The 26,964-nt window shown below is 55.0% G+C and overlaps 1 protein-coding gene across 1 annotated transcript in view; it reads right to left on the bottom strand.

The window, feature by feature from the left end:
• Positions 1-1,231: 1,231 nt before the first annotated feature.
• The window catches only part of NADSYN1 (NAD synthetase 1), a gene marked incomplete at both ends in the record, with an annotated part of 40,761 nt that continues 15,028 nt past the window's right edge, over positions 1,232-26,964 (bottom strand). Inside the window, 15 exons of the mRNA XM_080709986.1 lie at positions 1,232-1,282; positions 2,682-2,855; positions 4,558-4,686; positions 10,808-10,877; positions 11,798-11,929; positions 15,743-15,849; positions 16,967-17,102; positions 18,000-18,168; positions 18,567-18,669; positions 19,758-19,806; positions 20,149-20,273; positions 21,399-21,473; positions 23,060-23,191; positions 24,302-24,419; positions 24,575-24,663. Of these exons, the coding sequence (XP_080566112.1) occupies positions 1,232-1,282; positions 2,682-2,855; positions 4,558-4,686; positions 10,808-10,877; positions 11,798-11,929; positions 15,743-15,849; positions 16,967-17,102; positions 18,000-18,168; positions 18,567-18,669; positions 19,758-19,806; positions 20,149-20,273; positions 21,399-21,473; positions 23,060-23,191; positions 24,302-24,419; positions 24,575-24,663 (1,659 nt within the window). The remainder of the gene's footprint in view (positions 1,283-2,681; positions 2,856-4,557; positions 4,687-10,807; positions 10,878-11,797; positions 11,930-15,742; positions 15,850-16,966; positions 17,103-17,999; positions 18,169-18,566; positions 18,670-19,757; positions 19,807-20,148; positions 20,274-21,398; positions 21,474-23,059; positions 23,192-24,301; positions 24,420-24,574; positions 24,664-26,964) is intronic.

Here is a 26,964-nt window from a genome sequence, read left to right as displayed (position 1 = left end):
TAGGGATGGGACTTGCTGTGGCTTGGATTTGAAGTGACCTCCAAAGCCCATGCGGGAAGTGGTACTTGACTGCTGGAGAAGGATCCCTGGGGTGTGGCCAGGGACAGTGTTGTCCTGGGTCTGGCCGCTGTGGATTCCTTTCTCTCTCTTCCCTGCCACCAGGAGCTGACCTGAGCTCTCACCCCCTCTGCTTCCCACCATGACATCCTGAGAACCGGTAGCCCTGGCTCCTGCTTGGAAGCCGACCTAACATGGACTGAAATCTCTAGACCTAGAACAGACTGAAATCTCTGGACCTAGAACAGACTGAAATCTCTAGACCTAGAACAGACTGAAATCTCTAGACCTAACACGGCCTGAAATCTCTAGAACAGACTGAAATCTCTAGACCCAACATGGCCTGAAATCTCTAAAACTGTGAGCAAGTTCTCTTCCTCTAAGTTTTATGTGTTGGTGTTGGGTTGCGGTGGTGAGGAGGCTGACTGACACATGGCGAGGTCTGAGGGTCCTCAGCTCAGGGGGTCCCGTCCCAATGGAGTTGGGCCAACACCCTCTGGCACATGGAGCTGTCCATCAACCTGTGGGCTCGTCTAACCTGCTCGCCCACGAGTCTTTCTAGAGCTGAACCTGCAGCCGGCCCCATCCCACATCAGAGCTCTCTCTCCTACCCTCTCACTCATGCTCTTCTTGGGAAACTGAGCCTGAGACCAGGACCAGGCAGCTTGCATCCAAGGGCAGCACCCGGCGCGGCGCGGCCAGAATGCGAAGGTGCTCACTGGGCTCAGCGGCTACCCTCCCCGTGCAGAGCCTGCGCGCCCACACGGCCCACCCTCCTGCGGGGAGAATAGGAACGGCTGGTCCTTGGCCCTCCCGATGGCCAACCTGCAGTAGGCATGTCTGAGGGGTTAGAGGAGGGCCCCTGCCGCAGCCCTGCGGGGTGTGTGTGGGTGCCACCGATACTGGCCTGGGATGGGTCTGGCACTGCTCTGGGCTTCTGAGAACGGCAGGGGAAGGCGCCTGGGCAGGGCTGCCGGGTAGGTCAGAGAAAAGCCAAGGGTTAAAACGCACGCTTGCTTTATTTCAGCTTCTTCTTCAGGAATTAGAACACAAAGTTCCCTCTCCCTTGAAGACTGAAGCAAACATGGGTGTGCTGCGTGGCTCTGGCAGTGGCTGCCCCGCCTGTGGCACCGAGCCAGCAGTGGCCCTGGGCAGGGGAGGCCCGGCGCAGTGCTCAGTCCAGGCCGTCCAGGTCCTGCCGCGCTCTCTGCTCCAGCTGCAGCACCTGCAGGGAGAGGCCGTGAGGACACAGACACTAATGCCGGGTGCAGAACACAGCGACTGACTGCGTGGCGGGAGGGATGCGGGTTACCAAGACATCGCCGCACCCCACGGAGGGTGGGGGTGTGGAGGGAGGAGGGCGAGGCTGCCCAGCACTCACACGGTGACCCCGCGGCAGGAGGAGTATGGGTGTGCTCTGTCTCCACCTACCTCCAGCTCTAACGCTTCCGCGTGGGTCATTCTTTGGGCCACAGGGGCATCTACAGCCCCTCCTAGCCCAGGGCTCTGTCACCGGGTGCATCCCAGTGGGAGCCAGGCCCTGGCCTCCCACTGAAAGGGCCAGAGCTGGGCACAGCTCACTCTCCCTGCCCTGGGCCTGTCTGGGCAGGGCTGCCGGGTAGGTCAGAGAAAAGCCAAGGGTTAAATGGCGGGCCTGTCCCCTGCCAGCTAGACAGGGACACAGAGACGGTGGAGCAGGTGGGCACTGGCGTGGGGTCCACCCAGCGGCGGCACCCTGGCCTGGGCCCCAGCTCCCAGCCTCCCAGCCCCTGCCCGCCGTGTCCCGCTGGCTTCTGCTACAGCCCCCAGGTTTTTCTGTCAGAAGCGTTTCTCCTCCAACAACAGCTTCACGGTATCTCTTCCTTGCAACCACAAGCCCGAGGGCTTCTCCAGCCCCTAAGGCAGGGTTCCTCACAGGAAGCACACATGTGCAACAGTGGACCACAGCAAATAATCATGTGTCCTGCACTTAAAAATGGCCAAAAGAGCCGGGCGTGGTGGCGCACCCTTGTAATCCCTGCGCTTGGGAGGCTGAGACAGGAGGATCGCACAGGTTCGAAGCCAGCCTCAGCTGAGTGAGGCTCTCAGCAACTTAGTGAGACCGTTTCCAAATAAAATATAAAAAATGGGTCTGGGAGTATAGCCCGGAGGTAGAAAGCCCCTGGGTTCCACCCCCAGTACCACCAAAAGAAAGAAATGGCCAAACGAGTAAACTTTAAATATACTCATCAGGGCCGGGTATGGTGGTATACGCTTGTAATCCCAGTACTTGGGAGGCTGAGACAGGAGGATCATGGTTCATGGCCAGCCTCAGCTACTTAGTGAAACTGTCAGCACCCAGCAGGACCATGCTTCAATATAAAAAATAAAATAGGACTCGGGATGTAGGTCAGAGGCAGAACACCCCTGGGTTCAATCTCTGGTACCACAAAAACAAAACAAAACATAAAAACCCCATCACGCTGTACACCATGAATACATATACATGATTTTCGTCGATTAAAACATTTTACAAAATCCTTTAAACACCCGTGTCTCTCTGCAGAAATGAGGATGTTCCGGAAGTCGGCTCACGTGTCCTCCACAGACCGTCCCAGGGACGCCGCGGGGCCCGCCTCACTCACCTGGTTCTCTATGCAGCGGAACTGCCAGGGCCAGGCTGCATTGTACAGGAAGGGCCGCGGGTCGAACCTGTTGTCGGGGCTGTAGTTTTCGGCGTGGTACGCGGGCGTGAGTGTGGTCATCTTGTGTCTGTTCATGGCATACTTCGAGAAGAACCTCTTCACCTTATCAGCCACCTGTGAGCACGGGGGGCAAGGGGCATCGATCAGCAGGGCCGAGGAGCCCCCCTGAACAGGGCAGGGGCTGGGCTCCAGACTGCAGGAACAGAATAAACGGGGTTGCATCCAACGGAAAAGCTTCTGTGCAGCAAAGGATATAACAAGAGTCCAAAGACAGAGCCTACTGGATGCAAGAGAGCCCTGCCCGCTGCTCCTCGGATGGGGCTGACAGCGAGAATATACGAAGAGCTTAGCATTAGAAAAACGAATGACCCAATCAAAACCAGCCGACTGAATGGAACAGACACGTCTCAAGAGAAGAAATACAAGTGCCCAATAAATATATATATATATAGAAACGTTCAACATCATTAGCAATTAGGAAATGCAAATAAGAATTACCCTCAAGTTTCATCTAATATCCAGTTAGAAGCCCGGCGCGGTGGCGCGCGCTTGTCATCCCAGCGTTTGGGAGGCTGAGACAGGAGGATCGGGGTTTGCGGCAGCCTCGGCTACTTAGTGAGGCCCTCTGCAACTTAGTGAGGCCCTGTTGCAAAATAAAGATTAAAAAATAAGGATGGGGTAAGTGTAGCTCGAAGGTAGAATGCCCCTGGGTTCAAGCCCCGGTGTTGCAAATAATAATAATAATAATAATAATAATAATAATTCTAGTTAGAATGGAGATAATCAAGACTACAAATAATAATAAATGCTGGTGAGGCTGTGGGAAAATAGGAGCTCTTATATATTTTTGGTGTGGTTCTAAATTAGTATGACCTCTACTGAAGGTCATTGTGGAGTTTCCTCAAAAGACCAGCAATGGAGCCTCCTTATGACCGAGCTCTGCCGCTCCTCAGCGTCCTCAAAGGACTGAGGTCAGACTACTACCGTGACATACACATACTCGTGTCCACGGCAGCACAGTTCACAGTAGCCAAACTACGGAACCAACCTCGGGATCCATCGCTAGATAAGTGGGTAAAGAAACGCTTGTGCACATAATGGAATGCTACTCAGCCATGAAGAAGAACACAATTAAGTCATCTGCAGGAAAATGGGTGAACTAGAAGGTACCGCGCTGAGCAACGTCAGCCAGTCTCAGAAAGCCAAGGGCTAGTCTTTTCTCCCTATTAACACAAGGGAGGTAGATAACCGAGGGGGTGATCGCTAACATGGTAGGGATCCGGAGAGGAAGGTAGGGAGGGCGAAAAGGAAGACCAGGAAGGAACAGCTCAGATAATGTCATGCCCGTGTATGAAGGTGGCGCTACCAACCTCTCTGACATGCACGGGGAGGAGGGAGCGTGGCGGTATACAGGCGGAAACACGCCACGGGCCGTGCGCACGGGTGTTTCTATCGCTGTAAGTCTCACTGCGTGTATAATGAGTCCCTGTGTCCAACACCTGCCTCTGCCCCACGAGGCCCAGCGGCCCCGCAGGGATATTTCATGAGGCTTCCGGGCAGTTCTGTGGACCCCATGTCTGTGGGCTCCGGGCATCTGAAGGACATGAGAACCTCCATCCCTGAAGCTCACACGCTGCCTTGCACAAGCAGGGACGTGGTCGGGGCCGAGTCCCCTGGAGCGATGACCTGGGCAGAGAGCCAGCTGGCGAGGTGTGTGTGAGAGCCCTGCTGGGCGCGCTGGGATGTGTTACTCGGGGTCTGCACGCACATGTCTGCCTGGCTGCCTCTGGCGGACACCACGCATGCGCGGCCTCACCTGTCTTGGGGTGCAGGTGTCCTTCCACGTGGTGAGGAGTCTGCAGAACATGCCGTAGGGGCCCATCTTGGCTATCTTCCTGAGCCGCCCGTAGACCGACAGCTCCTCGTACGTCATCCCCATGTCCTCCTGTGGGGACACGGAGTCACTCCACAGAAAGAGACACCCTAAGTCCACAGATACGTACCAATGAGGCGGCCTGCTCCTGCCTAACCAGCTGGTGAGAGAAGTAGTTACACGGGGGTCAGGAAGTACCCTGAGATGGACGAAAATAAAGACACAAGCCGGGCGTGGTGGCGCACGCTTGTCATCCCCGCGCTTGGGAGGCAGAGACAGGAGGATCGCGCAGGTTCGAAGCCAGCCGCGCGCGCGGGCTTAGGAGACCCTGTTTCCAAATAAAAATGTAAAAACAGGTCTGGGAGTGTAGACCGGAGGTAGAAGGGCTTCCAGGAACCCCAGTACCACCAAAAAAAAAAAAAAAAGAAAATGAAGACACAACACGGCCCAACATTGGTACGAACAACAGAAAAGCAGGGCAGCCAGCGGGAAACTGACAGCTGCAAACATCTACAGTAAAAAGAGAAAAACTAGCCGATCTAGTTTACAATTACGAGCACACTTGTAATCCCAATCCTTGGGAAACAGGGACAGGAGGATCACCGCCAGACTCGGCTACTCAGTGAGGCCCTCTGCAACTTACTGAGATTCTGTTCCAAAATAACGAATAAGCCAGGCGTGGTGGCGCACGCTTGTAATCCCCACGCTTGGGAGGCGGAGACAGGAGGATCACGCAGGTTCGAAGCCAGCTGTGCTGGCTTAGGAGACCGTTTCCAAATAAAAATATATAAAAAAATAGGTGTCTGGGAGTGTAGCCCAGAGTGTAGAAGGGTTTCCAGGAACCCCAGTATCACCACCAAAATAAATTAAAAGTAGGGCTGAGGGTGTAGCTCGGAGGTAGAATGCCCCTAGGTTCAATCACCAGTACTGAAGAAAAATAAAAAGAAAAAAGAAAAGAAAAGCCAGCTGGGTGTGGTAACACATGCCTGTGATCCCAGTACTTAGAGGCTGAGACAAGCGGACTATAGGTTTGCAGCCAGCCGCCGCAACTCAGTGAGACCCTGTTTCCAAATAAAAAATAAAACAGGGCTGGGAGTGTAGCTTAGAGGTAGAGTGCCCTTGGTTTGAACCCCCAGTACTTTCCCTACAAAGAAAAAAAACTATCTCAAGTCGAAAACCTCACCATCCACTTCAAGACACTGTAGGGCAGAGAAATTGACAGGGAAGACAGAAAGAAAGTAGAGAGAATCAGCAGAACTAAGAGGAGTGTGTGAGTGTGTGTGAGTGTGTATGTGTGTGAGTGTGTATGTATGTGTGTGTGAGTGTGAGTGTGTGTGTGAGTGTGTATGTGTTTGTGTGTGAATGTGTGTTTATGTGTGTATGTGTTTGTGAGTGTGTGTGAATGTGTGTGTGTGAATGTGTGTGTGTGTGTGTGTGTGTGTGTGTGTGTGTGTGTGTGTGGTGCTGGGGATTGAACTCAGTGTATTCTACTTTTGAGCTACATCCCAAGTCCTATTTTATTTTTACTTTTGAAACAGGGTCTCACTAGTGTACCACACACATGCTGGACTTGAACCTATGATCTTCTTATCTCAACCTACTGAGATTACAGGTGTGTAACACCAAAAAGCTGTTTTTTAAAAGATTGAAAACTTAGCTGGGCTTAGTGGTACACACCTGTACCCCCGGTACTTGGAAGGCTGAGACAGGAGGATTGCAGGTCCAAGTCAGCCTCAGCAACTTAGCTAGGCCCTCCTCAACCCGCAACTTAGCAAGACCTTGTTTCAAAATAAAAAATGAAAGAGGGCTGAGGCGTAGCCCAGAGGTAGAGTGCCCCTAGGTTCATCTCCTAGTACCACAGAAACTAAAAACTAAAAAACCTGGCAAGCCATTAGACTGACATAGAGAGCGAGCGAGAGAGAGAGAGAGAGAGAGAGAGAGAGAGAGAGAGAGAGAGAGAGAGAGAGAGAGAGAGAGAGAGAGAGAGAGAGAGAGAGAGAGGACTCAGTAATGAAAGAGGTTCACCCTCAGGGTCTTACAGAAGTGAAAAGGATAAGGCAGGAGGACCATGAGCAGCTCTAGCAACAAGCAGTAAGCTGGAGGCGCAGCTCCAGCAAGGCCTGCACTGGCTGGTGTGAGGCGCCACCGGCAGGGTTAAGGAAGCCGGAGAAGCACTGCTTCTGGGTGTCTGTGCAGCTTCTCTAGACTCTTCTCAACGCCGAAGAAAGATGCTGCACCCCGGCAAAGTCCCAATCCCCCACTGGCCCTGGGAGAAATTCAACCCCACTTTTTAAAGAGTCTTCAACAACATGGTGTGATCACCTTGTGTCGGTCACAGTAAAATTCTCCTCTTTTGCCGGTCAAGAAGCCAGGACGAGCAACCCGTGTAGGACTTGTGGGTCATCCGCTAGGCCACCCTGCACCTTCTAAGTTTGCTCCCAGCCACTGCAGCCGGGTTCACATGCTGGGGTTTATTTATTTTTTATTTTTTATTTTTTTATTTTTTTTGGTGGTACTGGGGTTCCTGGAAGCCCTTCTACCTTTGGGCTACACTCCCAGACCTATTTTATATTTTTGAAACAGGGTCTCTATTTCATATTTTGAAACAGGGTCTCTGGCTTCGAACCTGCGCCATCCTCCTGTCTCCGCCTCCCAAGCGCGGGGATGACAAGCGTGCGCCACCACGCCCGGCCTATGCTGGGGTTTAAAAGATGCTTTCTTCAGTACCTCTCTGGCTCCTGTAAACCAAGAACTGTTTGCCTTTGAATGGGAAGACCCAGGAGCTGAAACTAAAAACTAGTACACTAGGACTAGATTGCCTCAGGGGTTTAAGACCTTCCCCACTATTTTTGGAGAGGCCCTGGCTTGTGACCTCAAGTCTTCTTCCTGCACCGTGGGCTACGCCCTCCTTCGGTATATTGATAACCTTCTCCTCAGACATAAGATTCTTGAAGGCGAGGCCAGAAAAATGGACTAACTAAACCACTGTGGTTACAAGGTCTCTGAAAAGACCAGGCATACCAACAAAAAGTGGAGTGTCTGAGATACACCATCAAAAAAAAAAAAAAAAAAGACTGCTGCAGGCAGGAAAAGAGGAGACAGTCCAAGCTATTTCTGCCAACTGAAAAGCCCTCCAGGGAATTTTTGACAGTGGTAGGGGTCTGCCGCTTTGGAGTTCAAACTTTGCTTTTGCAGCAAAACCCCTTTGTGTCGGAAAAAACCCCCAATAACGGGCCTTTCAACTTAAAAGGTAACTATGATAAGCCTTTTATCTTATTGTCTCAAAAAAAAAAAAAAGAAAAAGAAAGACGGCAGGCCAGGTTCTGGTCGAACAACCAACGTCAGGCTCAGTGTAAGGGAACTCTCGTATATAGCTAAAGGTGGCTCACACCTTGCGTCCAGCCACCTGCTGCCGCTCGCTGATGAGCCACCAATCTGGGTGGGACCCTGAAAAAGTGCTGACGAAAATGCGCTCAGGGAAGTCAGACTTAAAAACACACAAAGGACCAACCTCTGTCTCAAGAGTCACCCGGGCCGTGACAGGTGCCCTGGGCATCACCTGGAAGCTGCACCCCACATATAGGCCACAGAGTCCAGGCAAATACATAGGGCTAACAAAAGTGGTACTTCAAAACATGTCAGGTGAAGTTCAAGCCTTACCCTTAGTCCTGTTTAAAATTATGCGCCTTTTATCCCTCTAGGAAAGTCCCCTCCCCACAAAAAAATTGGGGCAAACCCCCTAAAACTGCTACATTTCAGTTACCAAGTTGGCTTTCTCTTCCCCTCCTTCTGTTTATGTTCTGCTCAATATTATTTTAGAGGCTGGTTATTTTACCCCATCCTAGCTAAGCTGTAAACATCTAAAAAGAAAAACTGTAACTCTCTAAAGTTCAGGTCACTGTAAAACTTGGATAGATAATTTTGTTTCTTACTTTGTTAAAATAATGTACGAAATTTTTTCAAAATGTAAAGTCAGGAAGGGAATTATAGCAGAAAGGAACCAGTACGTAGGAAATACATACATACATACATACATACATACATACATACATATATTACATGATTATGAGAAATTTAAGGAAGAATAAAAAGAAAGGAGAATATTTTAGAAATAAGAAAGTGTTTTGAATGGTAAAGTAAGTTTATCCTAAAATTATCCCAAATGGGAAAGGCAAGAATAGGATAATATCAGAGGGCTGAAAGCAAGTTGCAGAAGGTTTGAGTATGTCAAAGAATGTTTGTGACGAATGAAGGTTACGAAAGGAATATTACATGTGTGGTAAAGATGGTTATATTTAAAATTTATTCAGAAGGTTTACAGTGAGGTTCTATGGAGATAATTTCCAATGTTTTCTACTTAGTCTTATTTTCTACGGTTATCTAAATTTCACTTCAAAAGTGAAAGTTAACTCTAGTATAACTGTAATGCTATATTTATGCTTCCCAGATGTTATACATACATACATAAATGGGTATTAGATAAAACCCCACTCGGTTTAGATATCCCAGGCCACCCCAGCCATCTGAAGCCAGCAGTCCCAGAGCCAACAACCCCAGAGACGACCCACTATACTGCTCAGGAGAAATCAGAAAAGGCAACTCAACTCTCCATCACACTCAGAAACGGACAAGAAAGTGCACTATGAGAGACCGAGAGCGCCACACCTCCGGCCACGAAGCTGGACTCGTTCACGTGAGAGACTTCTATCAGTCGATCATCAACAACACCATGCACTACAATCTAAAGTGTTCTATGGCTGAAAAACAAACTAGACACAGACGGTCACTTCATCAATACCATACACAGCACCTACGGAAACATCTACAGCAAGCAGCGTCTGTCACGAGAAAAGACCGAACGCTCTGCCCTACGTCAGAAACAAGACGGCACATCCACACTCGCCACACTGGAGGCTCTAGCCATGGAGATTAGGCAGGAAAAATGAAATAGAAGACATGCAGACTGGAAAGGAAAAAGTAAAACGACTACTATTTGCAGATGACCTTGTAAATAGACAACTGGAAGAGACCCGCTGAAAAGCTATGAGAATAAACAAGTCTGGTAAGGCTACCAGTTCAACACATAAAAGTCAGCTGTGTCTCTCTACACCAGCAACAAACAATCAAAAGATGAACTTATGAAAACAATTCTTACAATAGTAACAAAAAGAGCAAAATACCTTAATAGAAATTTACCAAAGATGTGCAATCCTATACCCTAAAAAATTAAAACACAATGTTGAAAAACATTAAAAAAGAGTTAAAATAAAGGAGAAGGCAGCCCATACTCAGGGATCAGAATATCTAATATCATTAAGATGGCAATTTCCCCCAAACCTACAGATCTGATATAATCCCTATAGAAATCCAGGCTGGGTTGTTTTCTTCTGTTTGTAGAAATTGACAAACTGATTTCAAAATTTGTATGAAAACACAAAGAATCCAGAGCAGCCAAAATCATCTTGAAAAAGAACGAAGTTGAAAGACACTTCCTGCTTCCAACTTAAACGCAAAACGACAGTAGTCAAGAGGGTAGAGCTCCGACCTAAGGGCAGACACAGGGACTGGTGGAAGAGACGAGAGCCCGGAAATCAGCTCACACACTTAGCTAATCAATTTCAACAAAAAGGCCCAGATACCTCAGTGGGGAAAAGTGGTTTTCAACAGACAGTGCTGGGCACTTGGTACATGTACAAGTACATACATCACACCGTATTCAAGAATCAACTCGGCGAGACCACAGACCTGAAAGTCAAGGCTAAAACTCTTCAAATAGAAGAGTAAATCCGTGTGGCCAAAGAGACGACAGGGCCCAGGTGACTCCTGTTGGCATCCACGGAGGCTGTCGGCCACAGCTGATGGCCCCGGAGCCGGTGGTCAGTGTGACGAAGGAGGCAAACGTTCACTCTCCGAGGCTGAGGTTTCCCCGAAGCGCACAGAGACCCCACACTGCGAGGGACCAGCACCCCTTGTCTTGCCCTGGGCTCCCCATCCCCACCCACCTCCCGGGCCCACCACCACGAGACGGCTGTCAGTGTCAAAGGCTGGCGCTGTGGCTAATGTGGCCCCGACTCCCAGGCCAGCAACTTGGCGAGGGTGCGAGGTCCTGGGCAGAGAGGCCCCAGGGGGCCTGTCCTGACACAGGGAGCAGGGCGCAGGGGCCAAGTGCCCGCTGTAACGAAGCCACAGTTACCTCGTCTGTCTGCGACACCTGTCCGTTGGCCAAGGGCTCCAGCTCTGCGGTGGCCGGCGCTGACAGGATGCTGCAGCCAAGACACAAAGGTCGGTCACCTGGGCTGCTACTGCGTCTGAGACGCGGGGAAAACCCAGATAGACCGACTGTCCCAGGCAGGCGGGTGGGCGTCACTGCAGCCTCCTGACCTGAGGGATGGTGGGCCAAGGAGAGGAGGCGCAGGATTCTCCTCTGCGGCACTGTGACGCTGGGGCCGGATCATCTCCATTTCTCTTTCTCTCTCTCTCTCTCTCTCTCTCTCTCTCTCTCTCTCTCTCCTCTTTCTCTTCTCTTCTCTCCCCCCTCTTTCTCCCAGGGGCATTCTATCTCTGAGCTACACTCCCAGCCATATTTTTATTCTTTATTTTGAAACAGGGTCTCACTGAGTTGTGGAAGGCCTAAGTAGCTGAGGCTGGCCACAAACCCGGATCCTCCTGTCTCAGCCTCTCAAGTGCTGAGATTATAAGCGTGCGCCACCAAGCCCGGATGGGGCCAGGTCATTCCTTGTGGGGTCCACTTTAGCGTGGGGCATTGGACACTCTTGCTCTAGCCACTAGGGTCCATCAGTGCAGCCCCCCGTGACAACTGAAAACACCCGCACACACTGCCTGGCATCCCTGGTACACAATAGCTCCAGGGAGGTCAAGCAGGAGGACGCTGCCCACGCCAGGACAATATGCAAGGGCCCGGTCGAGCTCCAGGCGTCCATCACCCAATCAACAGCGTCAGGAGCAGGCACCAGCCCACCTGCCTCAAGATGGCGGGAAGGGCGGAGATGCAGCACTGGGCCAGAGCCGGGGCCTATGGAAGAGGGTGTCCTATTTATGAGACCTTGGGTGCCTGCTGAAGGGGGGCTGTCTTTATCGGGCAATAGGGAGCCACAGAGGGTGGGCTGGCAGGGGCGAGGGGCCCCAGCCACATAGGGAGCTGTGCCCGGCGGGCGCCACTCACCCCTGCAGGGCAGGCAGCTGGAAGTGCTCCATGCAGAAGTGGACGAAGGCCCTCAGGTCGGTCTTGCTGATGCCGCCGATGGGGTTGATGTCCGCGCTGGAGCAGTCGTATTTGGTCAGGTAGCCGAGGAGGCTGCACACAGGAGACAGAGGGCGGCTCGCGAGGGCGCCCGGGGCTGCAGGTGCCGCCGCCTCTCCCTGTCCTATGGATTCAGAAACTGGCAAACCCCAGGGTCCTGGAGAAGGCTGGCACGCGAGGGCGGCCTGCAGAGGACCGAGGAGAGGCGCTGGGCGTGCCAGGGCGGTCAGCTGGGCTGAGGGACGGAGAGCCTGGAAAGTGGGCGGCAGGACCCAGCACCCCGGGGCAGCAGCAGAGGTCCAAACCCAGAGCCCGGGAATGTGCCGCCTCAGGGCTAAGGGGGCTTTGCAGGTGGATTAGGTCAAGGCACGGGCTGGAGACGGCTGCAAGGTGGAGGGGGCCTGCGGTGCATCCACAGAGACCAGAGATGGGACAGGGACGGGTCAGAGAGTGCTGTGACTGCAGGGACAGGCACGAGACGCGCTGGTGCTGGGCTGCGAAGGGGCAGGAAAGGGCAGAGGGGATGGGTGCTCCGGAGGCCAGAAGAGGACCGGAACTGAATCTGCCGGAGCCCCAGAAGAAAACAGCCCTGTGCAGCCGGCTTCGGCCTGTGGAACGCACAGAGCCTCCACCCAACGGAACCGTCTCCTTCAGCAGCTCACGGCGGCCCTCTGCTGTGGCAGCCACGGGAGACATGCGCCTCCCCTCCTCCACCCTCCGTCCTCTCCAACAACACTTGCTAAGCTGCTGAGGCTGCGCTCCTCCTCTCTCGGCCTCCCAGGTACTGGGATAGCAGGCGTGAGCCATTGCGCCTGGCTAGAAGAGAAATTTTTTTTTTCAGGTCTGGGATAGAACCCAGGGGCATTTGACCTCCGAGCTACACCCCCTGCCCTATTTTTTTATTCTTTATTATGAAACAGGGTCTCACTGAGTTGCAGAGGGCCTCACTAAGTAGCTGAGGCTGTCTGCAAACCGCGATCCTCCGGTCTCAGCCTCCCAAGCGCTGGGATTACAAGCGTGCGCCACCACGCCCGGCTAGAAGAGAAATTTTACGAGACTCAACATTATAGAAGATTATACACCTGAGATTCTACCCCAGGATGTAAAGGAAAAGGGAGACGACGATAAGGATTAAGAAGAAAGTGGAGAGGAAATGAAAGGGTGGAAATCAATCCGACACAGACGGGGCAGAGAAAGCACACGTAAAGCAAACAGAAGACTCTCCTCCACGTCAGAGACGCCCGTCCACCTGCAAGAAAGGCGTGAAAGCAAAAGATGGCGAAAGGGGCGTGGAGCCCACAGAGGTTGTAAGATGGTCTGCTTTCTAGATATCTATCCAGGAGCCCGTCAGCCCCCAGACGTCCTCACCTGGGAAAAAATACTCCCAAACCCAAAACAAACAAATAAAAAAAATGGCTAAAAGTTTAAGGGGAGCCGGGCGTGGTGGCACGCCTATAATCCCAGAACTTGGGAGGCTGAGACGGGAGGATCGTGGTTCGCAGACAGCCTCAGCTACTAGTGAGGCCATCTGCAACTCAGTGAGACCCTGTTTCAAAATAAAGAATAAAAAAGAGGCCGGGGGTGTGGCTTGGAGGTAGAATGGCCCTGGGTTCCATCACCAGTCACACACACACACACACACACACACACAAAGTTGTGATGGGGAAATATTCCAGTAACATAATTTTATTTATTTATTTATTTATTTATTTATTTATTTATTTATTTATTTATTTATTTATTTTGCAGTGCTGGAAATGGAATCCAGGGAAATTCTACCTCCGAGCCATACCCCCAATCCTATATTTTATTCTTTTTTTTAAAAAAATATTTTTATGCCAGACGTGGTGGCGCACGCTTGTAATCCCTACGCTTGGGAGGCAGAGACAGGAGGATCGCGTAGGTTTGAAGCCAGCCTCTCTAGCTTAAGAGACCCTGTTTCCAAATAAAGATATATTAAAAAAAAAAAAAACAGGTCTGGGAGTATAGCCCGGAGGTAGAAGGGTTTCCAGGAACCCCAGTACCACCACTAAAAAGAAGTATATATATATATTTTTTTTATTTAATTAATTAATTATTTATTTATTGTGGTACTGGGGGTGGAACCTGAGGACAATTTACCTCTGAGCTACACCTCCAGCCCTATTTTTTATTTTTTTATTTTGAAACAGGGTCTCACTGAGTTGCAAAGGAACTCACTAAGTAGCTGAGGCTGTCTGCAAACCGTGATCCTCCTGTCTCAGCCTCCTGAATTCTGGGATTACAAGTGTGTGCCACCATGCCTGGCTTTTTAATAATAATAATAATAATAATAATTATTATTATTATTATTATTATTATTATTATTATTATTTTGTGGTACTTGGGATTGAACCCAGGGGCATTCTACCTCCAAGCTATACCCCAGCCCTATTTTTAATTTTTTTAATTTTGAAATAGGGTCTCACTAAGTTGCGGAGGGCCTAAGTAGCTGAGGCTGGCCATGAACCTGGATCCTCCTGTCTCAGCCTCCCAACTACTGGGATGACAAGCATGCGCCACCACACTCGGCTTTAGTAACATAATTTTATAACAGGTCAAATTCTTGCTCATCTACAAAAGCAAAACAATATTCTCAATTACATTAGGGCTCGGCCCTGCCATGCCTCTCGAGAGGTAGCCCACTTCACAGGCACCGGAAGCACACAGAAGCCATGAACAGCACAAGATAGGCACAGAGGGTGAGTCTCTACCAGATATGGGTATTAATTTCAAAGTTTAATTAGGGAAATAAGATAGGATTCAAAAGTAAAAAAAAATTAGACTTAATAGAAAGTATTTTCAAGGACATAAAAATATTAACACTAACACTATAGATAAAACATGGAAGGATAGATGAATGAGTGGGTGAATGGGTGGGTGTATGTATGGATGGATGGATGGGCAGATGGATGGAGGATGGATGGATGGATGGATGGATGGATGGATGGGTGGATGGATGGGTGGGTGGATGGGTGATCGATGGGTGGATGGATGGATGGGCAGATGGATGGAGGATGGATGGATCGATGGGTGGATGGATGGATGGATGAGTGGGTGGGTAGTTCAGTAGGTGGGCGGATGGATGGGTGGGTGGGTGGGTGGATGGATGAATGGATGGATGGAAGGATAAATGGGTGGATGAACAGATGGGTGGGTGGGATGGTAGATCAGTAGGTGTGTGGATAGATGAACTGACGGAGGAGTGGTCAGATGGAATGGATGGGCCATCTGTTGGATAGGTAGATTAATGCAAAAACTAGATGAATAAATGATAAAGTTTTTAAATCCTTCAACTAATACAGAGCGACCAAGAAAAGCAGAGAGAACAGCTGAGAGGTGTGGCGGCTCACCTAAAGGAAGTGGGGAAACTGAGTCTGGGAAAGCATGGCCACCAGTCCCCGCGGTCAGCTCGGATTTTACCTGGGAACAAATGGGAGTCTCTGGGCTTTTTTTAAACAAGGGACCATTTTCGAAAATGAGTATTTTCAGTCCACATAAACTATGCGCTATCTGGTTCGGAGGTGAAAACAAGACGCGAAGAAATGAAGAGCCCTGGGGCGCGGCGCGGGAGAGGCGCCGGCGGGAAGGTGCTGGCGTGGCCAGGTGCAGCAGGGCGCGGAGCTGCGGGCGGGTGAGGCGGGGCAGAGCTGGACGGGAGCCAGAGGGAAAGCCAGGACCCGACATGCACCCTCCGTCCTGAGGTCCTGAGAAGCCAGACCTCCACGAGGGCGGGGCGAGGACTCCCCTCCCGCACAGCTCAGACACTGCGAGAGCCCGCCAGACCTGCAGGAGCGCGGCCTCTGAGCAAGCTGCCTCAGAGACCCGGGGTGCCGGGAGCCCACGCACCTCTCATCCACGTTGGCGGATCCGAGCACAAGAAGCCCCCCGTGGGCGCCTCGGGACCAGAGGCTCAGCTGAGCAAAGAGGTAGGCGAGGACCATCCTGAGCCGAGCCTGGGCGGCAGGAGGGAAGGGACACGGTCACCTTGGAGGGGCGCGGGACGGGAGGGGCGGTCCCCCAGAGTCTCAACTGAGGAGTTGCTGGCATTCTGGGAAGGCTGAGGCTGCTGCCACGGGTGGCCCCCAGCAGCACCCAGGTCAGCCTGGAGGGGCCGGGTCCTCAAAGATGGAGGAGCCCGGAGCCCGGGAGGGCAAAGCAGCGGCCAGCTTGGGGCGGGCTCGGCCACCCGCCTCACCCTGCACCGCTGCGTTTCTGGGGGGAGGAAAGGCCGCCGCACCGCAGAGGGGACAGGCGGTGGCGTGCCGAGCAGCGAGCCGGGGCGCTCTTACCCCCCACCCCGCCGGCAACCCAGCAGCCCAGGACGGGGAGCAGGGCCCAGGCCGCACTGCGTGAGCACCCCTGCACATGCTCACGTGCTCACACCGCACACACACACGCGTGGGCACACACATTTATACCCTCCACATACACACACATACTCCCACATGCTCACACTCAGGCACACATGTGTGCACACTCACACACACTCCTACACACAGTGCAATCCTGCAATACTGGCACACGCATTTACACCCTGCATACACTCACACACATTTCTACATGCTCACACTCAGGCTTCTGCACACTTAAACAATGCAATCTCGCACACACACTGGCACATGCCTCTACACCCTGCACATGCACATCTACATACTCAGGCACACACATGTGCACAAGCTCACACGCATGTGTACTCCTACTCAGTGTAATCATGCACACACTGGCACGTGCCTCTATATCCCGCACATACTCACACACGTCTCCATGCTCACACTCAGGGCCCACACTCACGTACACTCCTGCGTACACGGGCCTATATGCACTTGTCCATGTACTCATAAGTGCAGCCACACTAACAGTCCTGCTCACACTTGTGCAGCACACCCATACACTGACGCACACATCCACACACACGATCGTGCGTTTGTGCACACGTGTGCACACACATCCTCTCACACTCAAGACACACCTTTGCACGTGCACACACTCACACACAGACGTGCCCAGTCTGCGGTCGGTGCTCACTGGTGCCCGGCTCCCGACCCCAGGACAGAGGCGCCCAGGAGTCACCTGCACGTTCTGCAGCGCCAGGTTCTCCCTGCCGCTCCCGCCGTGAGCCGCAAAGCGGGGGCTCCTCCCCGTCACCAGGCTGAAGATGCCCACGACGGCCTTGACGGCCGGGTCGATGCCGAGGCCGATGTGGTAGCTGAGGGGGGAAGGCGGCGTGGGGCGTTGGCAGGCACAGAGGAGCCACTCGCCCCGCACCTCTTACACACGCGACTCGGGGCGCTCAGCGAGCCCACTGTGTGGCACGGCCATCACCACTGTCCAGTTCCAGACCCCGCCACCCCGGGAGGGGCCTATCCCCAGGAGCAGTCACCCCCACTCCTGCCAGCTTCTGAAAACCACTCATCTCGCTGAGTCTACAGGTTCGTCTGCTCTGGAAGCCTCACACAGACACACAGCGTGCGGACTTTCGCGTTTGGCTCCTGGGTCAGCACAGTGACTTCAAGGTCCTTTTTATGGCTGCATAATACTCCACTGTATACACTGGCCACACTGTGTCTATGTGACCGTCTGGGCTGTCTCCACCTCTCCCAGGAATAGCGCTGCTCCAGAGAATCTGTGAGCCACCATCTGGGTCCCTGCGTCCCGTTCCCCCGGGTGTTCCTACGAGCGGGGCTGATGGTGGGCAGCTGTTAGCTAAGTTCAATGGGATGGGCAGCCTCTTCTTTTCCTGAGAGGCAGAATAAACCCAGAAGTGCAGGGGACCCAGTCTCACCTCTCTGAGAAGGCACACCCTCTCCACCTCCCTCAAGCTCAGAAATGCCCTGGGCGGAGGCAGCAGGGAAGTAGAAAGTGACTTGGGACGGGTGGTGCCCTCCGGTCTGCAGCTGCGTCTCAGACACAGGAGGAGAAAGGAGGGTGGAGACGAGACGCAGGCTCGCCAGGTGGGCAGAGGTCTGCCTATGATCTGACTCCAACCCACAGGAATCAGAAGCCCGCTCGGCTCCCAGGTGCCCTCTCACACGGTTGGGCCAGGCGGGCACACGGCGGCCGCGGCCCACAGCTGCCTGCCGGTCGGCACCCGGGCCCAGGCTACCTTCCAATCTGCTGGGCCAGCTCCCGGGCCCTGCTGCACGTGTCCTGGGAGGAGTTCTCGCTGGCCATGTAGCAGGTGGTCAGCAGGCGGCCACAGAGCTCTCGGGGGTCCTCGGGGGTGTAGCTGCTCTCGCTCAAGATGGCCCGGACGTCAGCCAGCACCTGCTGATCTGCAAACCGCCAGGATAGAAGGGGAGGCCACTGTCTAGATGAACAGCCTGCGCGGTGATCCCAGATTGTCCCCAGGCGCCCGTGTGGCTAATCCAGGCTACCCCCGGCGTCTGCCCGGGTGATCCCAGGCTGAGCCCCAGATGCCCCGTGGCTCTGTCCGCATCTGAGCCGGGTTTGCGCATCCCAAGGCCTCTGCTCTCTCTGCCGGGCCAGTGCTGACTGATGGCCACCGGCAGGTTTGGCTCTGTGGTCAGGGCCACGCAGCTACACGCCCCAGGAAGGGGTTTGGTGCCATACCGGCCCCGGCTGTGACTTGAGCACGGCCACAGCCCGCTCACCCATGATGCCCACTCTCTGGCCCCCTCCTCCCCACCCACGGCGCACGGATGTCACCTACGTCCGCTCCTCACAGCCGCGCAGACCTGGCGGCACATGGAGTAGACGAGGCAGGCAGTGGCCGCGCTGTCCACGCCGCCACTCAGGGGCAGAAAAAACCCCGCCTGGAACAGATGGCAAAGGTGGAGAATGAAGGGCCCCGCGCAGCCCAGCCCACCCCGGAGGCCCCCGAGAAAAGGCCCAGGCGCCAGCACCAGCCCCGGGCACGGGGGTTTCGTTGTAATGGCACTGTGGGCTCTTCTTCTCTGTTCAATTAAGTTGTATTGAATACAGAAATTAAAAATAGGTGGCTAGGTGCAGCTTTAACAAGTCTTTACTACAAAATCAGTAGGGAAGAGAGAAGAAAGAGCGGGAGGCGTGCACGCTGGACAGCCTGCAAACGGAGCTTGTTCTTAGCGTCACCGAAGCGATGGGCTGGTAACTTATTTCTTAGCCAGGTGGTGTCTCTGCCTCCAGACAGCGCACTTACTAAGCGCAGGGGTCAGGAATCTACCTGGCTTTGCCTCTGTACTGACTGCTCATCAACCAGGGTGCTTTGAAGCAGCACGTGGAGTTTCCCTTCCCCGTGCCCAGGCGGGGTCACAGAGGAGAGGAGGGAGCAGAGGCGCTGTTCCCTCTATGCATTTTGAGGGTTAAAGACTTCAATAGTCTCTAGGGCTTCTAAGGCTAAAGGCCTTAATTTCCTTTACATCCTCACCATAGGTGAGTCATTAGAACAAAGGGCGGCGTCTGCGGTGCAACAGCCGCCGCCCCTCCCTGCCTGAGCGCCTGCACAGCACCCAGGCTCTCACTGCTCCCTACATTTGGAAATTAATACTGGGGCAGTTTTCCAATACTGGCCCAGGGTGCTGGGAGGGGGTATGTCCCCGAAGTGCCGGGCAGGGTTTCTGGAAGGGAAAGAAACCTCCAGGGGGCTCGCCTAAGGCTGACTCTCCACCGTGTGACGCGCAAGCCCGCTTCTACGTCAGTGCGAGCGGGAGCCACGGAGCCTGAAGGCCCCCGATGGTTCCGCAGGCCGGCTGAGCCCATCGGGCCTCTGGCCAGCCAGGAGAACCCTCCCTAGGCAAGATTGCTTTCGGCTACAAGCATTAAAAAAAAAAAAAAAAAAAAAAAAAAAAGCCTGTCCTAGAATTAGACACAAACCACCCAGCAAAGCACGCACGGTGAGCTGGCCAGAAACTGGGCGTTTTACCTGTCGGCTGCGTCTCAAGAAGTCCCAGAGCCAACAGGCGGGTCCGAGGCTGCGGGGCAAGCAGAGCGCTGAGCCTGGAGCAGCGGCCGGCCCACAGTGCGTCCGCGCAGCTCGCGGGAAGCAGACGCTGGCCAGCGGGGCGGGCGCTGCTACAAGCGCTTCAGGTAAATAGGGAGGTAGGAATTGCCATCGTCCCCTCTTGAAACGGGGACCCTGAGACACAGGATGGCGCCTTCGTGCCCAAGGGGGCAGCACGAGGCCAGAGGGGTCTGGCTTAGGGGTCCAGGCCCTCGGCCCACAAGGCACAGCCCCCTGAGCCCGGCGGTCACCCCACGGGCCCCGAGAACCCACCGAGCCCCGAGCCGTCACCCCAGTGCCCGAAGCCGCCCACCTGATCTCCTCCTCGGGGCTGTGGTATTTCCACTCGACCGGCTCAGAGACGGGCTGCAGCAAGTCCTCCTGGCACGAGAGGGCGAAGTCCACCTTCACCCGGGGGTAGGGGCTCGCCCGGCTGGCCTGTTGATGGACATTCAGGATAAAGGGACGCAGCTCGCAGAGGCCTGGCCCCGCTGAACGGCACCCGCCACTGATCTGCAGGGGACGAAACCAAACCCACGGGGGCCGGACGGGATGGCGCTGGGGGCCTGGGAAGTCACACCGCGGCTGGGAGGGTGGGAAAGGGCGCAGGCGCTCTGGACAGCTGACCTCCCTCCGGAGGCTCCTCCAGCCAGACTCCACTCTTTTTTTTTTTTTTTTTTTTTTTGGCGGTACTGGGGATGGAACCCAGGGGCATTGTACCTCCGAGGTACACCCCCAGCCCTGGTTTTAAATCATTTTTATTTTTGAGACAGGGTCTCAATGAGTTGCGAAGGGCCTCGCTAAGTAGCTGAGGCTGTCCACGAACCGGTCTCTGCCTCCTGAATGTTGGGATTACACGTGTGTGCCACCACACCCAGCTCAAAGACTCCACTGAGCGCCCACATCCACGGGAAATGGACATGTGCTTAAGCTTGCCCACGGGCCGGGCGAGGGGATGCCCGCCTGCGATCCCAGTACTCAGGAGCCGAGACAGGAGGAGCACAGGCTCAAGACCAGCCTCCGCTACTTAGCGAGGCCCTCCACAACTCGGTGAGACCCTGTGTCAAAATACAAAAGAAAGCAGGGCTGCCGGTGTCACTCGGAGGTAGAATGCTCCCGGGTTCCACCCCCAGTGCTGCGAAAGAAATAAGAATAATAAAATAAATAAATAAAAATAAAAATATCAGAGTAGTTCAGGGCTTCATATCTCTGCAGTGTTGGCGAGAGCCCACCCCTGGAATGTCCTGTGGGTAAATGCAGGGTTCCAGGTCCCGTGTGACAGGGCTGCGGGGGGGGGGGCAGGGCCTGCTCACGCTCAGGAGTCTCGGCCTCACCCTGCTTCCCCAGTGGCTCCCACGCCCAGCACTGTCCCCCACTCGGGGCCGCCCGGCCTCCCTGTTGGTCGATTTCTGAGTCAGAGCCTCCAGTCGCCCGGGCAGGTGGTGACCAGTCCCTCCTGCCCCACCTGCATTCCTGAAGCTTACGGGGCATTTGCAGGGGGTTTGCAGTAAAGGGGCCATTCTGAGCCTGGGACGGGCCCACCTGGTCTGTGAGTGTGCTCACCGCCAGGTTCCGAGAGGAAATCTCTGCCCTGTAGCTCCTGACGTCCTCTAAGTCCAGCGTGGCTGTCAGCACCTCCTGGGGAGGGAATGCAAGAAATCCTAACCTCATTTCCTCCCAGGTAACGGGTTCTAGAGCCAGGGATGGGGGCTCCACGGGGTTAGGGACGAGGGATGGACAGCACTGCTGCCGACCTGCCCTCCCCTCCTCCCGTTGCTGTCTCCACCACATTCAGAAATTTGCCAGCGACACAGCCCCATCGTCACACTCTACCAATGAAGACAGTGATGTCTTCATGAAGATGTAACGGCTGGAGCCGTTGCAGCCATCCTCTGACCGTAAGCAGAGGCAGCCAGAGAACGAAGCCCGCACAGGGAAGGTGGGGGCAGAGAAGACAGAGGGCACCAGACCCGCACTCCAGGGCTCTGCAACTTGCAGAAATGAGCTTTTAACTCTTAGCTAGTATTCCTTTCTTTATGAAAATAAAGTCCTAGTTAAATTATGTCCCTAAGGCTGGGTGTGGTGGCGCAAGCTTGTAATCCAGCATTTGGAATGCTGTGACAGGAGGATATAGTTTGCGGCCAGCCTCAGCTACTTAGGCCCTGTGCAACTCAGTGAGACCTTGTTTCAAAATAAAGAATAAAAAATAGAGCTGGGGTGTTACTTGGAGGTGAAATGCCCCAGGGTTCCATCCTCAGTACCACGAAAGGAAAAAAAAAAAAATTCAACTCTGGGCTGCTTGTAATGCATAAAACAAATGCATCCCAAGCTTAAGCTTGGATAGGGTATTTCTCTAAGATGTGCAAACATTCCAAAATCTGAAAAAATCTAAAATCCAAAACACTCTGGTATAAGCATTATGGATTAGAGCTGTTTGGCCAGTTTGTATTTTTACAACAGTATCCTTCTGGTTTTTTTTTTTTTTTTCTATCTTATTTTATTTTTCAAGAAAAACAAGTGGGCGGCACACTCCTGAAATCCCAGCACTTGGGAGGCTGAGATGAGAGGATTGCAGGTTTGAGGCGAGCCTCAGCGACTTGGTGAGACCTCATTTCAAAATAAAAAATTTAAGGACTGAGGGGTGTAGCTTGGCGGTAGAATACCCCTGGTCCCAGCAGGTCCCAGCAGCAAGAAACCAATAAATAAAAAAGAAAGAGCAGCACGGATCTCCGTAGCCTTCGTCAGCCGCTGTCCTCTCTCCGTGAGGACGTGAGCGCCGGCGTGACCCGGGGGACACAGGAGACGCTGCGCCCGTGTTCATCCGCACCGCGCAGGTGGCCAGTGCCTCGCGCTGGACTCCTCAAAGGCCCCATGAGGACCGGGACCCCGTCTGCGGGCGGCCGGCTGCCCTGAGGACCTGCTCAGCCCGGGGCAGCGGGCTGTAGCACCAGAGTCCGCAGACGAGCCACGGGGTCCTGCGTGGAGATCCGTGGGTCCCCAGCCCCGTCACCACAAAGCCTGCTCCCGCGCAGCCCTGTACTCTGCTCCGAGCGCACCCCACGTGCCTGGCGGTGCGGGGTCCTCCTCCCCGGCTGTGCAAAGGCGCCATTCCCATCCGCCCTGGGCTCGGCCATCCCCAGGAGCCCAGCACAGCTGCTTCCCCCAGGGACCCGGGGGTGGGGACGATGCGGGGATCCGGAGGAGGAAGCACACGCCGCCCTCACCACGTCGTCCAGGGAGAACTGGGAGCCCTGGGCGAAGACGCTCCCGTTCATGGCTATCATGGCGCAGCCGTCGTAGTACAGCTGGTCGCCGTCGCAGCCCTTCTGATTGGCCAGCAGGTAAATCCCACCATTCTGGAAGAGGGAGAGGCACCGTGGGAGCCGGCAGCGATGGCCGTCACCCTCCCTGGCCGCTGGCCCAATACAGGACGCCTGGCCCTGCTGAACTTCCTCCTGTCCCCTCCTGAACTCCGATGTCACCCCCCCGACCTCCCACGTGACGGAGGGGCTGCGTGCTGGCAAGGACAGATCCCAGCAGCCACGGTGCACACGGCCTTCCCCAACACCGGACATGCCGGGTATGGTGGCGCACGCTTGGAATCCCCGCGCTTGGGAGGCTGAGACAGGAGGATCGTGCAGGTTCGAAGCCAGCCTCAGCTACTTTGTGAGGCTCCCAGCAACTTAGTGAGACCCTGTTTCCAAATAAACTATAAAATAGGTCTGGGAATATAGCCCAGAGATAGAAAGTCCCTGGGTTTCACCCCCAGTACCACAAAAAAAATAAACAAACACCGGGCATTGCATAGGATGTGGCTTTCACATCAGTTTGTTTGTTTATTTATTTATTTATTTTTGCAGGTCTGGGGATGGAACCCAGGGGCATTCTACCTCTGAGCGACATCCCCAGCCCTATTTTTTATTCTTTATTTTGCAACAGGGTCTCACTGAGTTGCAGAGGGCCTCACTAAGTAGCTGAGGCTGTCCTCGAACCTGTGATCCTCCCGTCTCAGCCTCCCAAGTACTGGGATTACAAGGGTGTGCCACCACGCCCGGCCAACTTTCACTTTATGAGTGGCCCTGACAAGGCGGGTTCTGAGCAGCTCCAAGCAGTGGAGACCAGGTTCAGGTTCGAGCCTGCTGAGCCTAAGCCCGTGAGTGACACACCGCAACCCCCCCCCCCCGCTGCATCCACACGGCCCATAAGAGAGCGACGGGCGCATGGCCGTCCCCTCCGCTCCCCGACACCACGGACAGGTGCGCGCCTGGTTCCCATCACAGCAGCAGTGTGAGCAGGATGGCTGTGGGGGTCAGATGGGGCCCTGGGAGCAAAGCCTGGGAGGGCAGCAGCTCACACCTGCTCGCTGAAAGGTTTCCACCACGGGCCCCGCGCCAGACCCCGAGGGCCCCAGCGTGCTCATTAGGGGCCAGCCATGACACCCACCCTGTGGCCCCGCCTGCTCCTACCTTGGCGGTGGCCATGGTCACCAGGCCCACCCTGGCGTGGGCTTTGCGCAGCACATGGTGGCTGCCCGAGGCGTTGGCGATGATCTCCACGCCGTCCAGGCCCATGTCGATGTGCGGGCTGCAAGGGGCAGGCCAGACCGAGAGAGGCTGGGCTCCCCCGCCCTCTGGCAGCCCTTTGACTCTTCCTCCGCTTCTGCACAGCCCAGCCCGACCCCCGACGTCTGCGAGCCCTGGGTGAGGACAGCGACCGGGCTGCCCGGGGGCCCAGCTGACCTGTGCGGTGTCCAGAGCTCCTCGCAGATCTCGCTCCCGATGCAGGTGTCCCTGGTGGCCAGGACCGCGTCTCCAAAGGGCACCGTTTCCTGCAGGCGAAAGAAGAGGGAATGCGGAGTGAGTGGCCATCCCGCGTGGGCTGGGACCCCTGACGTCCTGTGGGGGCCTCCACGAGAGGCCGTGTCCTTCCTCAAGGGGGGGAGCACTCGGCACCTCCTCCGCTAAAGCTGCAGGGCCTCGAGCTATCCCACTCACAGCCACACGCCGGGCTCTGAGCCGCCGCACGGCTTACACAGCGGCAACACACCACCTCCGAGGTTTCCATAGGCCCAAGTTCCCCTTCCCGTCAGCGCTATGACTGACAGCTCTCTCATGCATCAAGCACCACTCCATGTGTGGCACGAGCCCTTTTTCACCTCTCTGAACGGTATTACCATTCAGGTTTTACTCCGCTCATCCCCACGGCAGGCAGATTGATCTAAGTGGGGCGCCCCCTAGTGGCAGCATGCAGGTGTGTGGGTCTCTAAGAGGCGGATTCATAAACCAGGGTGCTGGGGCTCCTCAGGCAGGGACGGAGCTGCCCCTGCAGGTGCTGCCTGGGTCTAACGAGGCACTGAAATTCAATAGGGGCGATGCAGTAACAGCAGGCGATAGGATGGCCTGCTTAGCAGGTGTGTAGACACTTGGAGCGTGTAGCAGCTTGAGCCCGGCGGAGCCGTCTCTCTCAAGGCCAAGGCTAGAGTGGCAAGCTACTTGGCTCAGCGGAGAAATCAACCAGGAAGTCTGGACACACCCCAAGGCTCCGGATCGGAGTTCTTTAGCACATGGGACTTAACCCAATCACCAAGGACAGGAACATGGTACAAAACCGGGCCCTTCCTCTCTTCCATTCTCTCCCACCAACAAACTCACCGTTCACTGCGGCCGCACGGTGAGCCCTCAGCCCGGGACCACAGTGTAGGCCAGTGCTGGATGCTACGGCCCTGCTACAGGACACCTCGAGAGCCTGCCTACCCGGGCGGGGCTGGGGTCCTGAAGCAAAGGTCAGAACTCTTCCAGGGACGTGGGTGGCCCTTGCCAGGGCCCTGCCTGGGCTGCTTCCCGCTTCCAGACCTCCATCTCCACCCGCCCAGGGCCATCCCTGCACCTGACCTGCCATCCACTGGGCCGAGCAGTGGCTCAGCACAGCACAGAGGCCCCCGAGTGTGGTCTTTAGGATAAGTCGGCATGGGAAGAGAGAGAAGACTGAAAATGGAGCGTACCTCAGGACAGGAGGGCCGCTGCGGAAGTGTGTCACACACACACACACACACACACACACACACACACACACACGGTGCGTTCAGGGTCACGATGTCACACGTGTATGCTGATAAGGCTCCTGGTCAGAAAGGTCTCTGGGTCCTGCGGGAGGGGTCCCCGCTGGCCCAGAGTCCCTCTACCAAGCGTCGCCCTGGCCACATGCAGGCACCGAGCCGAGCTGGCCTCCTGGGCGCCACTTGGCGACTCAGAGCCGAGACCAGCGACGTGACCTGGCTCCTGGGTGGAAGCGACCTAGGTCCGGGCGCCGCTGGCGTGGGCCCACCCACAGGAGGCTGAAGGGGCGCGATGCACGCAGGGGAAACGCCGGCGCCTGAGTCGGGGGAGTGATGCCCCGGGCCCTCAGACTCGGCGTGGCCTCGTGAGGAACCACAGGGTGTGCACAGGTGCTTGTGGAAGCCCCTCCCGACCTGGGTTTCTACATGAACTTTGGTTTTCGCTAACAGAAATCACATCCTATGGAGACCCTGGTAATGGGCATCTGAACCCAAAGCCCACAGACAAAGGTGCCCAATGAAGAGGGGTGAGACGGACAGGCCCAGGGGACGCTCCCGAGGGGAACACGCAGGCCTCAGGCCTCAGACCCGCCGACCGGGCGAGCTGCGCAGGGGAAGCAGTGCCAGCCAGCAATAAGCTGGCAGCACGCAGGGCCAGCGAGGGTCCAGGAGACAGAAGGGCCCCGGGCCCTGGCGCACCGCAGAGCAGGCAGGACAAAAGCGTGAGAGGGAGCCTCTGCACAGAATGCACGTTCTGCAGCCGGGCCCAGGCCCCTTTGCTATCAGCTGCGCTGTTTGGGGAAAGTTACTTAACCCCTCTGTGCCGGCTAAATGAAAAATAGCTCCTCAGTGGTGGGGCGGATGAACACGCCAACAGGAAGCTGTGCTGAACCCTGAGGCTCGGGCTCCTGCGGCAGCTGCAGCTCCCTCCTCTCCACACCCGTTTCTGGAGACACTCAAGGGTGAGAACCGGGACGAGGTGCAGAGAGAATCTCGGCGCTGTAGGGTCCCCCAAATCCCTGTGGAATCCATGTGTGGAAGTCCTAACCCCAGCAGCTCAGGAGGTGACCTGGC

Source organism: Muscardinus avellanarius (genome assembly GCF_963383645.1).
Source record: "Muscardinus avellanarius genome assembly, chromosome: 1".
NCBI classification, from domain to species: domain Eukaryota; kingdom Metazoa; phylum Chordata; class Mammalia; order Rodentia; family Gliridae; genus Muscardinus; species Muscardinus avellanarius.
This window is presented reverse-complemented; position numbering and strand designations above follow the sequence as displayed.